Source organism: Rhinolophus ferrumequinum, chromosome 21 (genome assembly GCF_004115265.2).
Source record: "Rhinolophus ferrumequinum isolate MPI-CBG mRhiFer1 chromosome 21, mRhiFer1_v1.p, whole genome shotgun sequence".
In the NCBI taxonomy this organism is placed as follows: Eukaryota; Metazoa; Chordata; class Mammalia; order Chiroptera; family Rhinolophidae; genus Rhinolophus; species Rhinolophus ferrumequinum.
Window position 1 is genome coordinate 7695272 of NC_046304.1, and position 13247 is coordinate 7708518.

The following is a 13247-nucleotide window of genomic DNA, read 5'->3' on the forward strand; positions in this document are numbered from 1 at the left end:
TCTCAGTATCTATAAGTTTGTTTCTGTTTTGTTTATTTTGTTCTTTAGATTTCACATATAAGCGAAATCACATTGCATCTGTCTTTCTCTGTTTGACACTCCACTCAGCACAATACCCACCAGGTCCATTCAGGTCGCAGATGGCAAGAACCCATTCCCTTTCCTGGCTGAGCAATATTCCATTATATATATGTGCCACCTCCTCTTTATCCACTCATCCATCAATGAACACCCAGGCTGTCTCCACATCTTGGCCACTGCAAGCAATGCTGCAATGAACATATGGATGCACACGTCCCCTTAAGTAGAATTTTGTTTTTTTTCGGATAAATACCCAGAAGAGAGATTACTGGGTCCTTCTTTGTCTCATTATAGGCTTTGTTTTAAAGTCTATTTCGTCTGGCATAAGTATTGCTACCACAGCTTTTTTGTTTGTTTGTTTCCATTTTCATGAAATATCTTTTCCATCCCTTTACTTTCAGACTGTGTGTGTCTTTCAATGTGAAGTGAATCTCTTGTAGGCAGCATATGTAAGGGTCTTGTTTTCTTATCCACTTACCTATGTGTCTTTTGATTGGAGCACTTAATCCATGTACATTTAAAGTAATTGTTGATAGATATGTACTTATTGCCTTTTTATTATTCATACTTTATATATATATATATTTTCAGTCTAAAGAAGTCCTAATATTCCTTGTTATATTGGTTTGAGGGTGATAAACTCCTTTAGCTTTTTCTTGTCTGGGAAGCTCTTTATTTGTCCTTCGATTCTAAATCATAGCCTTGCTGGGTAGAGTAATCTTGGTTGGAGGTCCTTATTTTTCATCACTTTGCATATTTCATGCCAATCCTTTCTGGCCTGCAAAGTTTCTGTTGAGAAATCAGCTGACAATTTTATTAGTACTCCCTTATAAGTTACTAGTTGCCTTTTTCTTGCTGCTTCTAGGATTCTCTTTTTGTCTTTAACCTTTGCCATTTTAATTATAATGTGTCTTGGTGTGGGCCTGTTTGGATTCTTCTTGTTTGGGACTCTCTGCATTTCCTGGGCTTGCATATCTATTTCCTTCATCAGGTTAGGGAAGTTTTCAGTCATTATTTCTTCAAATATGTTCTCAATCCCTTGCTTTCTCTCTTCTCCTTCTGGTATCCCTATGAATGTTGTTATGCTTGATGTTGTCCCAGAGGTCTCTTAAACTGTCTTCACTTTTTAAATTCTTTTTTCTTTTTGCTGTTTCATTTGGGTGGTTTTTGCTACCTGTCTTTTAAAGTACTGATTCGATCCTTTGTTTCATCTTTTCTTCTGGCGATTTCTTCTAGTGCATTATTCATTCCAGTTATTGTATTCTTCACTTTTGACTGGTTCTTTTTTATGGTTTCTATGTCCTTTTTTATGCTTGCTATCTCTCTGTTGATGTTCTCACTAAGTTCCTTGAGCATCCTTAAAACCATTGTTTTGAACTTTGTATCTGTTAGGTTGCCTAACATTTTGTTTAGTTCTTTTTCTGCAGTTTTCTCCTGTTTTTTTTATTTGGGATGTATTTCTTTGTTTCCTAATTTTGGCTGCATCTCTGTGCTTGTTTCTCTGTATTAGGTAGATCTAGTACATTTCCCTGTCTTGTCCAGGTGGCCTTATGTAGTATGTGCCCTGTGGGGCCCTGGCACAGTCTCCCTGGTCACCTGAGCCGGGTGCTTCAGGAATGTCCTCTGTGTGGGTTGTGTGTGTCCTCCTGCTATAGTTGAAACTTGATTGCTATTGGTATGCCAGTAGGTGGGATTGACCCTCAGATTGACTGGCTGTGGGTTTGGCTACATGCACAGCTTATGGACTGTTGTGCAGGAGGCTTAACCCACTGAGTGGAATTCTCCCCAGTGAGCTCTGGTGCCTGCTGAGATGCCCCTTGTGGGGCTAATTTGGTGGTGCTCTGCTATGATCTGAAGCCAACCTCCAAGTGTGTTGGTTCTGGGGCCTCTTGGGAAGGGTTCTGGTGCAGGCTCAGGTCACTGGCCAGGGGCTACCTGGTAGAAGCTACAAGGTGATCTGTGGTTGTTTGCTGCCTGGCTAAATCTGGAGGTGCGTGGGGGAAACCCTGAGGCCTGTTGCCACCTGCCAGCTCCTGATAAAGCCCTGTGCAGTACTTGAGTTGGGTGAGGTGGGGGGAGTCTCAGGGAGTCAGGAGGGTGGGATGAGTGGTGTTTACCAGGTTAATGTATTACAGATTCTGGTTTGATGGCAATGCTGAGCCTGGAGCTACTCAGCAAAAGTCTCAGAGTACACTGAGGACAGTCACTGTCCACCTGTGGCCTGCAAAGCCCGATAATTGTCCAAGAAAGAGTGCAATGTGGGTGGGGCTGACTGCTCGCTGAGAAAGTACCTCTGATGTTGGGTGTGTTGGTGTAGGGTGGGGTGCCAGGGAATCAGTAGGGTGGAGGGAGTGAAGCTCACCAGGCCAATCAGATTTAGGTTTGGTCATGGACATGTGGGGAGAGCTCAACACAAGAAAGTTGGCATCTGCCTACCAACTGCTCAGGAGCAGGACTCCACACAGGCAAAATGGCGACTGTCCCTCCAGTCCTCATGCTGACGTCACACAATTCATTGTATCCCTGTATGTCTCTAATGGCCCCTGAGTCACTGTATCTCCACTGGAGCCCAGGATGAATGACTGTGAGTGAGTGAGTCTGTGGGCAGCACTTTAAGAGGGTTTCTGCATTTCCCAAAGTCTTCTGTCCCACCTGGATGGTTGGAATCCCCACTGTTTTCACAGCCAGATGTGGGGACTCCTCTTCCCAGCACTGGTACTCCAGGCTGGGGAACCTGGTGTGGAGCTGGGGTCTCTCACTCCTCAGGGGGGAACCTCCATGGCTGAGATATCCCTCCAAGTTTTCAACCGCCACAGAGAGGTTTGGGGCCAGCCTGTTAAGTGTCTCCACCCCTCCTATCAGTCTCAGATGGTGCTCCAGATTGATTGTTCTATAATTTAGTTGTAATATTAATGTGTTCACCGGAGGAGGCAGGCACAGTGTTTACCTACTGCGCCATCTTGGTTCTCTTTTGGATCAAATGACTATTATGACTTACCTTCTTAAATTTCATGAATTAAAAAAAATTTTAAAGTTTGTAGTTAATATTTTTATGACCAGTATTTCCTTAAATTTGTTATTGAAAGTTCTTTTAGGTATGTTCAAAAGTCAAGCAATGGAAAAGTTTTTTTTTTTTTTTTTAAATATCTTTCAATCTATTTTCCATGGCAGGCCAAATAGGCAAAGATGAGCACCTTAAAAATAGCTGTAGTAATAGTAAAATGAAAACCCAAAGTAGTATGAAAAAGCTCCATTTGAATGTTTTTCTTGGTATGTGTATGTGGGCACATGCGCCTATGTTCATAGAGACCAACAAAGAATAAGAGGGGTGAGTGATCTGCCCAGAAGATCATGTCCTCTTTAAGACATTAGAATCACTAATATAAACTTTAGCAAAAGTTGGCTGAGTTCTTATCTGAAATTTTGATAAAAATGGCTTTATCAATATGCTGAATGAAAACAATCAAATGAATGCCCCAGATGTTATTTATAGAAAAGAGCAACAAATAGAATTATTGAACCAAACATCGAAAACAAAAAGATCTCCCAAGGCTCAATTGTATCATGGATTCGAGGTTGGAAATGCTGTAGCTCTCCAACTGAACAGGGTAAACTTGGGGCTGAGAAGCACGCTTACGATAAGCTCGGCTCTTTAAGCCACACTTCCTTGGCCCTGTGTGAGCATCCCTAAGCTGTGTAGGGCAGCATTGAAGGAAGACCCAGGCCCCACGCGGGCACCATCATGCTGCCTTGAGGAGAGGGCAGACTTACCTGATGGTAACCATTGTAGTCCATGTTGCTTGGGAGTGGGAACCCTGGGGCCAGAGACAACTCTCCTTCTAGCATTTCCGGTTTAATGAATTCCTCCAGATAGGTCTTGCAGAGTCTCCTGTCCCAGTCATCGGTGATATGGCCTCCATACATGATCTCTCCAAAGAGGTAACGCAAATCATCATAGGGGACCTGAGAGACAGGGAAAGAAAGAAAGATCTATACACAGGCTGGTCTGATGTGCGGGCAGAACATAAGCTACAAGACGGGATGCTCTTTGAGATGAAGAGCAATGTTTTACTCACCTATATATGCCCAGTGCCCAGCAGAGTCAGGCATGTGTGGGAGCTCATTACTGCTTGAAGAATTACATCAAAGGGTGAGTACAGGTAAGGTGCCAACCCTTTGCATATATGCCTTCCCTCTCTCAAGGTCATTAACTGTGGCAAAGAAGTCCGGCTCTACCAACAAGCCCTTTAAATAGGCAAACGTCAAACGGAAGAATGCGAGGCCCAGGGTACTTTTCTAATTTCCTGCCATTAATTAGATTGATTGTCTCCTTTGAAAGTCCAAAGTGAATGAAATGCAGCAGGCAAATTTAGTGGTGTTCAAGTCAGGGAGGGAAGCCCCTGGGAAAAGCCCTGCCGAAGTGTAGCCAAAGAAGGGATGGAGTTGGAAGGGGTGGGTGTTTCTTGGATCCCTGGAAGGCAGAGGGATTGAAAAGGGCATCTGGGCCTGATTTCTTTCCTCACTAAGAAGAGGAGGAAGTCTTGTTGATGCTATGTTTGGCCTATGAACCAGAAGAACTTTAGCTTTGATGGTGTGAACAGGCCGTTAAGTGGAAGAGCATGGATTGTTAGTGTCAGTTTTCTTTGAAATAGAGATATCAGACAGAATGAGCAGGAATTTGGCTTCTTCAGCTTTGGCAAGACCATACCTATATGAGGAACTGAGTTTCCCATGAAAAGTTCTGTGTCCTTGGCCAGCTACATTGGGAACATGTATGAGGCGAGCGTGGGGTCTCTTCTGGCCAGTCCACAGTCCCCTCCAAAGCTGTGCATGCAGGGGTGGTCTGTGCCCTGGAACAAACACTGATGGGACTGACTCACACCAGGTGTGAGTCACAGATTTGATTTTCTGAGCTTTTTGTGGTCCTCTGCTCGGCCTCACACCGGCCCTGGGATTGGCCCATCATCCTTCTCAGAGGTGGCCCTCCAGCCCTGGCCCTGAGCTGGCTGGAACCTTTACCTTTGCATTGGCCTCCAGGAAGTTGTAGAGCACGTCCACAGAGATTGTGAGGTCCCCAGTATTGAAGGGGTAAGAGCGATTCCATCCCTGGGGCCCAAACTTTCGTCTTTCCGCCACCACTGCGTGAAAGTAACAAAGAGCAAAGAGGATGCTCTTAAACTCTGTCTCCCGGGAACACATGTCCAGGGTGTCCTGAAAGGAAAAGGGTCACGTCCAACATTAGCACAGAGCTGCTGTTCTGCAGGCCAGGCCAGGGTGTGGGTTAGGGTGGCTGGGGCTGCTCTGGATGAAGTTACCTGGTTAGGGCCTGAGCGACATACGGGAGGGACCATGGATTGCATTGTGGGTAGGCATGGGCTCAGGGTTTGAGGGGACCTTGCAAGAGGGTTGGCTTGTAGTTTAGAATCTGAGTTAAGGCTTAGATTCAGGTTAGAACTCAGTGTGGTTTACGGTTAAAGTTTGCACATAAGGACATGCTAATTAAGTTCGCAAGCACAGCTAAAGGAAAATGGAGCAGTGGCCACAGGAGTGTCGCCTTGGTCATATTCATGTCACTTTGCGCTGGGGTGTAGATGGGGACTCCTACAGCATCATTTCTTATTTTTTCCCTTCCTGCCACGCTTTTCTTGGCCGTCACAGAAGCTTAGTAGGTGTAATTACTGCCTGTATGACTGAGGAATTCCTGGCTCATCAGCTGGGGAAGCTGCTGCAAGGACGTGGAGGATGGAACTCAGAGCCACAAGAAACAGAGGCGTGGCACGCCCTTCACCATCCCAACTGCTCCTCCAAACCTGGGCAGGGGAGATGGGATATACAGCTGCAGAGATGGGATACACGCTGAGGGGTCCTGGCTGCAGAGCATAAGTCCAGGGGAAAAGGTTTGGCTTGTGAAGAGAGGGTGAAAGAAAGGACAGATGGAAGAAAAGAGAAGCAGGACATAGTTGAGAGGGAGGCAATGGAATTGTGCTTGGTGGTAATAGTGGGGAGGGGGAAATCTGCATTTTGAAGGGATGACAGGAGAAGAACCCCTGGATTCTTTGGAATTAAAAAGTTCCTCCAAGTGAGACCCTCTCTGTTTAGCAAAACATTGCAGCTGGAGCCCAAGGAAGGCACTTTCCAAGCTCACACACATCAGACTGGGTTCAGTCCTGGTGTCTCGCCTATGAACTGGTCCTTAGCCTTTCCTCGCACGGGCAGGGGGACACAGGAGACAGGACAGACTAAGCTTCTGGTAGGACTGACACTTCTCATGGAAAACCAACCTGTGAGACCATCTCATTTTCTCTTGGCTATGTGGGGACCACCCTGGTGCCTCTGTTGGGTACCATGTTTGCCACAAAGGTATGGACGGGACAGGTCAGAGGTAATGCAAAGGACCAAGTAACTGCCTCGTGCAAGCAGATATTTATTAACGGCTTTCTGGACAGAGCTGTTCTGTACTGACATGTACCGTGCTTCCTTTGTTACTTCTGACACTTTTGAAAAAAATGGGTCCGGCTGAAAAATGCCTCTAAGCCCAAACAAGGAATTAAATATTAAAATGCTGAAACTGGTTGACAGTGGCACACTCAAACAAAAGTCAGAGTAAAATAACCATCCCCTAACAGCACAGCTATCAGGGAAGAAGAATAAAAAGAGCTCAGGTCTATCATCTGTCCCTTAAGTGGTTAAAACAAGAGCTCTGAAGAAAGAAAGTGGACAATAGGGGTATTAACCAGGTCTCTGATCCAGGGCATTTGTAAAAGCAGAATGGAATAATTAAACCTCTTGTGAACAATGAATATACTCATCAATCTATCCCTCTCCCTCAGAATGAGTGACTGAAGATGGCTACACATGGCCCCAAACCAACTGTTGGTAAGGACAGAATAACCTGGAAAATCCAGCATCTCTTAGGATGTAGTTCTAGCTGCCTGAAGACCAAGGCTAGACATCGGGCTTGCAGAGAGATAACCCAAGAACAAGGGCCCATGGGGAGGCTATGAAGATGAAGCCAGATATGGAGAGAGATGACAATAATCCTACCAAGGAAAATATAATGATATTCATTATTAGGGGATATAACACGTGAGGCCTCTGCTGCCCTCCTCCCTGCCTCTGTCCATGACCCTCAAGGCAGAAGACCTGGGAATGGTCTGCTACTGTAGCCTTTAATAGAGCTCGCTAACTATGTCCCATGCCTTTTTTTTCAACCTTTATTGTAAAAAATTGTTCAACTATCCATTACATAAACTTTACCATCTTAACGATTCTGAAGCGTACAGTTCAGTGGCACTATGTGCATGCCTGCTCAGGGCAGAAATGTCTTTGCTTGGAACCACCAACAGCTGTAGATTTCAAAGTTAAGCATGTGTATCTCCCCTATCTGGAATAGGAAATCTAGAAAATTTAGAAGGTTTGACCTCTGATACAGAGTACCTAAGAATTTAGTCAAGGTTTACTTAGGAAAAATAAAGAATGAAAAAAAGAATGCCCGTGGACATGACAGCAGCCTACTCTTTGTCCCACATTATACTGGGCAAGTTAAGACAGTCCGAATTCTGTGTTCCAGACATGTGTGGGTTTGGAGTTGGGTTGGGAAGGTGAATGAAATAGGAGGAGACCGGACAAGTTTCACTTCTGAAATCTTTGCGGCAACTTCCTGTCCATGCTGGACTGCTTGATTCCGACATCAAGAGGGATGGCATACACAGTAAAATCTGAGACTCTAATCGCCAAACGGTCTTCATTTTAAGTTAAACTAGTCCCCAGAAGGCTCCTGTACCTGATGGCTCCTGTTGGGCTAGCTAGAATAGTTGTCCTCTTGGATGGTCTGTTACCTAGATGACCCAACTGGGATTTGTAATGAGTTTTGCGTAGGTTCTACGAAGCTAGAGACTCGCTGATGCTATCAGAAAGCCCTCCCAACAGATCCTAGAACCGTCTCCTTGGACATTGCCAAGGCTAGTGTACTGGATGGATCTGAAGGTGGCCTCCATGGCCCCCACCCTCCTGGTAGTCACACCTTTGTGCATTCCCTCTGCCAGGAAGAAGCAACAGGAAAGGATGTCTTCCTGAGGAGATGAAAGAGGCCTGTCCAGAAGACTTTGCAAGTGCTACTTTATATATGGAGTCAGCCACTCATGGGCTTGGGCTCGACTTTTAATAAACACTCCACAAGAGGAGTCTTAGAATTCCCAGAAATGGAAATTCCAGTAATGGAGTAGCCTGCATTTGAAGCTATTCTTAGTCTCACCGTAGCACAGGGTTCTCAAAGTTGACAGTACAAGTGAACCCCCTGGAGAGCTTGCTGGAACACAGATGAGTCAGGAGGTCTCGGTGGGGGCCTGAGAATCTACTTTCTAACAAATTGACGCTGATGTTGCTGTCCTGCCAGTGACACTTTAAGAGTCTAACTCACGGTGACAGTCCAAGTCCCGATCCCCACTGTCCAACCACTGGATTATTTGAAGCCCTGATACTCAAGTTGCAGGCAGATATCAGCTATTATCATCTGGACGTGAGGGTCCGCCCCCTGCTTGAGGACAGTATGCGTAGCCGATAAATGGGTGACCAGTATATCAATCACATCAATTAGATGTATAGCAACATGCTCTTTCCCATCCAGGAATATTTAGTTAACATGAGGACTTGCAGAAAATTTCCCCACACTTCTTGCCCAAGAAAGACCCTAAGCTCGGGTCCCCCAGGTGTATCAGGGAATTGGGAGGCAGGTTGCACCAAGTAGGCACGGGGTGAAGGTCACTCTCCAAGAGAACACATTTTGCTCCTATGGGGCATTTCCCCGTAGCCCAGCTGGTCCCCACCCCACCCCACCCCACCCCGTCTTCACGGTCTTCCCCCACCCGGCTGACTCGACGGTGAGGCAGGGTGCTTCCTCTCGCCCTCCCAGGCCGTACCTGAGTGAAGTTGTCCAGGGCCTTGTGAAGGTTGGCATGCATGCCTGCGGGAGGCTCACTGGTGATCTTAATGGCGCTCTCCAGGATGCCCTGGGGGATGATGTGGCCCTCAGGGGAGGGTGCAGGCTCTGCACTCATGAAGACCCGGAACTCTGGGTGGCTGTTTTGGCTGTGCTCCTCCAGCTTCTTCTCCAGGGTGTTGAGCCACTTGGCCACCAGATGGATGTTCTGGTGGGAAGGAAGTCCTCCTCAATACAGGCATCTGCTTAGTTCTACTAGCGTAAACAGTTACCAGGAGGCAGCTGGAGGAGGGACCTGGCCGTAGCTTAAAATAAATCACACTGTAGCCTGAGTCTTGGGACTCCCAGTAATGGGGACCTCCTAGTATCCTGCAATCGAACTCTTTCCCTCACATCTTAAGTCTCTCCTGCACTGTGTTCTCAGACTTGATTATGCATCAGACTCCCCCAGAGGGCTTATTGAAACAAAGAGGCTTGGGTCCCACCCAGAGTCTCTGATTCAGTAGGTCTGGGGTGGAGCCTGAGAATTTGCATTGTGAACAAGTTCCCAGGTGATGGTGATGCTGCTGGACTGGGGGCCACATTGAAGAGTCTGACATGGCTACGTTCCAAATCCAGATCCCTGCCATCCGATGCCTGGATTATTGAACTCCGATGCTCAAAAGTGGGGCCCATGGACGAGCAATGCTGGCATTACCTGGGAGCTAGTTAGAAATGCAGACTCTTAGGCACCACCCAGACTTACTGAATCAGTGCATTTTAATAAGATCCTCCAGTGATTGGGATGCAGGATAAAACTTGAAAAGCACTGATTTAAACTCCTTCTAGCTAGCTTTCCTGATGCCTTCCTCCCTCTCTCCAAACCATTCAGCTAATTGTTTCCAAACTTAATCTTCCTACACAGAGTCACTACTGCTCACAGATGTCCCTACTCAAAGCCCAAGACCCTCTGTTATGTCTTTGAGCTCTTCTCTCCCCATTGGGATTTCTATTTGTCTGTCTGTCTGTCTATCTAAACCTACATATATTTGTCAATACTACTTTGCAGAATGCACCTTTCACTTTAGTAAAGATAGTCCCTTTGCTTCCTTGCAATATGTTTCATTATGATGGATGGAGAAAAGCTCCTCGATAAATATTTGAGGAAGCTTGCTTGCAGAGGCTTAAATACACAGCGTGTCACTGAGCATAGTATTTAGGCCACAGCAATCTGGTCTCTGAGCGCTGCTTTCTCTTCTATAAAAAGAAATAACAATAATATTTGCCATACTCATTTCACAGAGTGGCTACAAATAACCAAAGGTAATGGGTTTGAAAGGGCATTGTATATTATAAAATGCCATATAAGAGTTAATAGTGGTTGTTGAAATGAAAATATGGTAAATTAAAGAATTCATTTATGATCTCGCTCTTGGAGTGGAGACTTTAGTGGGCTGCCCGAGAGCCAGAGCTGCCTAAGAGCCAGGGTTCTGTTAGCGAGTAATTGCTGCTTCTCTGGGAATTCCAACTTCTGGGTTTAATCTTGGTGAGCTTTCAGAAACCACATCAGCACCAGATGTGAGGGTCCTGGGCAGCCGGTAGGTTCTGGGGGAGGAAACACTCCCTGTTCATTGGCTGAGGTTTGGGTTCCTGATGGCACCAGTGCCAGAAGGGGGTGTCTTTGGCAAACGAGCCTGAGACAGCTGTGGAGATCACACACCCCAGCACCATGCTGATCCACGTGGGAGGAAGCAGGAACCCCACCTGTCGCCATCTTCTCTATGAGATTCCCATTGTTTCTGAAAAAAGAACCCCAGGGAGTGGCAGCTCCCTCAGTTGCTAGGCGCCACATAAATAATAGGCTAACTGATGAAGACCCAGCAGCACAATGAGGTGCAGTCAATAGCAAAGAGATGGGGAAGTTCTTGGTAATCAGTCAAGACAAGATGGGAGTGACTGGCTTCGTCATTTACTTTTTCTTCATTGATTTCTTCATTGAGTTGAGCGTCTACTATGTTTGCAGTAATGTGCTGGGTGCTAAAAGGTAAATAAGGAACCTCTCTTTCCCCAGGGAAATGTAGTGAAGGACACACCCATATATTAAATCCTCTTGACAGCCATGGACGTGCTAATAGAGGTGGTGGTAGGACGCTATAGGAGAGAGAAGTAAGGCACGTGCTCGGCCCCTGCCCCAAGCATGCATACAGGTTGTATAAAACAGGAATAGGAGGACAGGCCATAAGAGAAGAGGGGTGGCCTTTATTTTTGTAAGGGTTTACTGAAATTATCAGCAGTGGGTTATCCAGATTTCCAAACACCAATGAGAATTCTCAATGACGAGGCCAAGTTCTAGTTACACAGGCAATGTTCTAATCATGCATGTAACAGAGAACAGAAAACATGTAACACAACAGAAAAATACTGCAAGGGAGTTCTATGAAATCCACGGGAAGAGATCAGCAGCCAAAAAACATCCAGCTGCCATGGCCTTCCGCTGAACGTTAACTTTCTGGGTCTGCATTAGTGTAGGAATCGGCTTTCCTTTGTAAGTAGAGCTCTTTAAACCAGAGAGAGTGGCAGCAACAGGAGAAAGAGGAGAGGAGTTATTGGAGGTGGGGTGAGGAAAGGAACATAATGAGGGAGGAGAATTGGAAAGAGAGACGAGGAGGAAGTGAAGGGGGCAAGGGTGTGGAAGGAAAGGTGGGTCAGAGGGGAAGAGAGGGCAGAGAAGCCCAGAGACTGTGATGTGAGGTCCAGACAGGTATGGGATCCAGAACAACCCCCATCAGGGAAGAGGGACCATACCTGCAAAATGACCCAGTGACCTTTCTTGGCAGCGAGGTCCAGGGCGGCCTCAGCCACGACCTCCTGTCCTTGCCCCAAAGACACGTTGTGAAAGTTCCGATTGTTGCAAGTATATCCGAGTTTTTTACCTACAAGGAATATAGAGTTGTCATTTATCTCTTGGGTCTAATGCTCTGTATTGTCTAACGTTCGTAAGGAAACACACACTTCCATATCACTCCTCAAACAGAGGCATGCCTGAACCCATACCCTGAGCCTCGTAGACTGACCTTTATCCTTCACCGTGGGCTGTGTCCAGCTTTCTCTTCCCTAACAGAAGGAAGCACTCGTCTAGACCAAAAGTGCTTCACCCGCCCTCCTCTCTTAGCCCCCAAGAATGCTGATGCTCTTCTGTGCACCTTTGACCTGAATGCCAGGCCTCGCTCCATCTTCCTGAAGAGTGCTCGTGTGAAAGGCTCAAAGAGTAGCTAGCATGTGGATGTGGCCCTGTCTCACTTGCTTTATCCTCTGAATACACAGAGGGTGCCACAAAAAGGTATTCACATTTTAAGAAAGGAAAAAACTGTATTAAAATTGTAATACTCAATATATACTGCAGTCACGTTTGACTTCTGCAATTACAAGAGGTGCTCAAAGTGGTTACCATCAGCGTAATTTTAACACAGTTTTCTCCTTTCTTAAAATGTATATACGTTTTTGTGGCACCCTCTGTATATTTTCCCTGGAATTTTAATGGGACGTATGGCCAGCAGGTGCAGAATTCAGGTAGTTCTGACTTCATATACTTTACACCATATTAACTGCCTCCCCTATTAATCCCAACACATGGAAAAGTTTTATCTCATCATTTTGCATGTCTAGAGTGAAGAGAGGCGAGAGGGAAGCCATGATGGGACTTGGTTGCATAGGTGTAAATGGTCTCTTGGATGTATTTCAATAACACCTATTGGATGTCGCTGGTGTTGGGAATGGAGTAAGAGAATGGCTCCACCAACACAAACATCACAGCCACATCACTGGAGCAAGGCTCATGAGTTGTCCTCCAGCCCAAGAAAAATTCTACACAAAGAAATGACTTTAACAGAGTGGACCAGTTCTGCTTGGACACCAGCTATTAACCCAATATTACAACGTTTAGAAAAATTACATAATATTCTTTAGGCAAAAAGGATCATAAAAATGTATAAACACCATGAAGGAATCATTGAGCAATTTTTCTAGGAAGGTGAAGTACACTAGATAAACAAAAGAGAAATTAAAAAAAAAAACAAAAAGAATAAAAGTCTTAAAAATTTAAAAGTTTTACTTAAAAATTTTAGTTTTAGAGGAGCTAAAGTTGAATATGGACTTGTTCAAGGAAATTTAAAGAAAACTTTCAATATTGGACATTTCTTTTAAATACTAAAAGAAGTATAGACTTTCCTTCAACTGGATGAGACAAAGC

At 45.5% G+C, this 13247-nt stretch overlaps 1 protein-coding gene across 1 annotated transcript in view; it reads right to left on the bottom strand.

Moving 5' to 3' along the window:
- The window catches only part of DNAH9 (dynein axonemal heavy chain 9), a 311767-nt gene that overhangs the window by 20108 nt on the left and 278412 nt on the right, over positions 1 to 13247 (bottom strand). The window contains exons 62-65 of the mRNA XM_033089991.1: positions 11804 to 11931; positions 9000 to 9227; positions 5101 to 5292; positions 3853 to 4044 (exon numbers count right to left, since the gene is read on the bottom strand). Of these exons, the coding sequence (XP_032945882.1) occupies positions 3853 to 4044; positions 5101 to 5292; positions 9000 to 9227; positions 11804 to 11931 (740 nt within the window). The remainder of the gene's footprint in view (positions 1 to 3852; positions 4045 to 5100; positions 5293 to 8999; positions 9228 to 11803; positions 11932 to 13247) is intronic.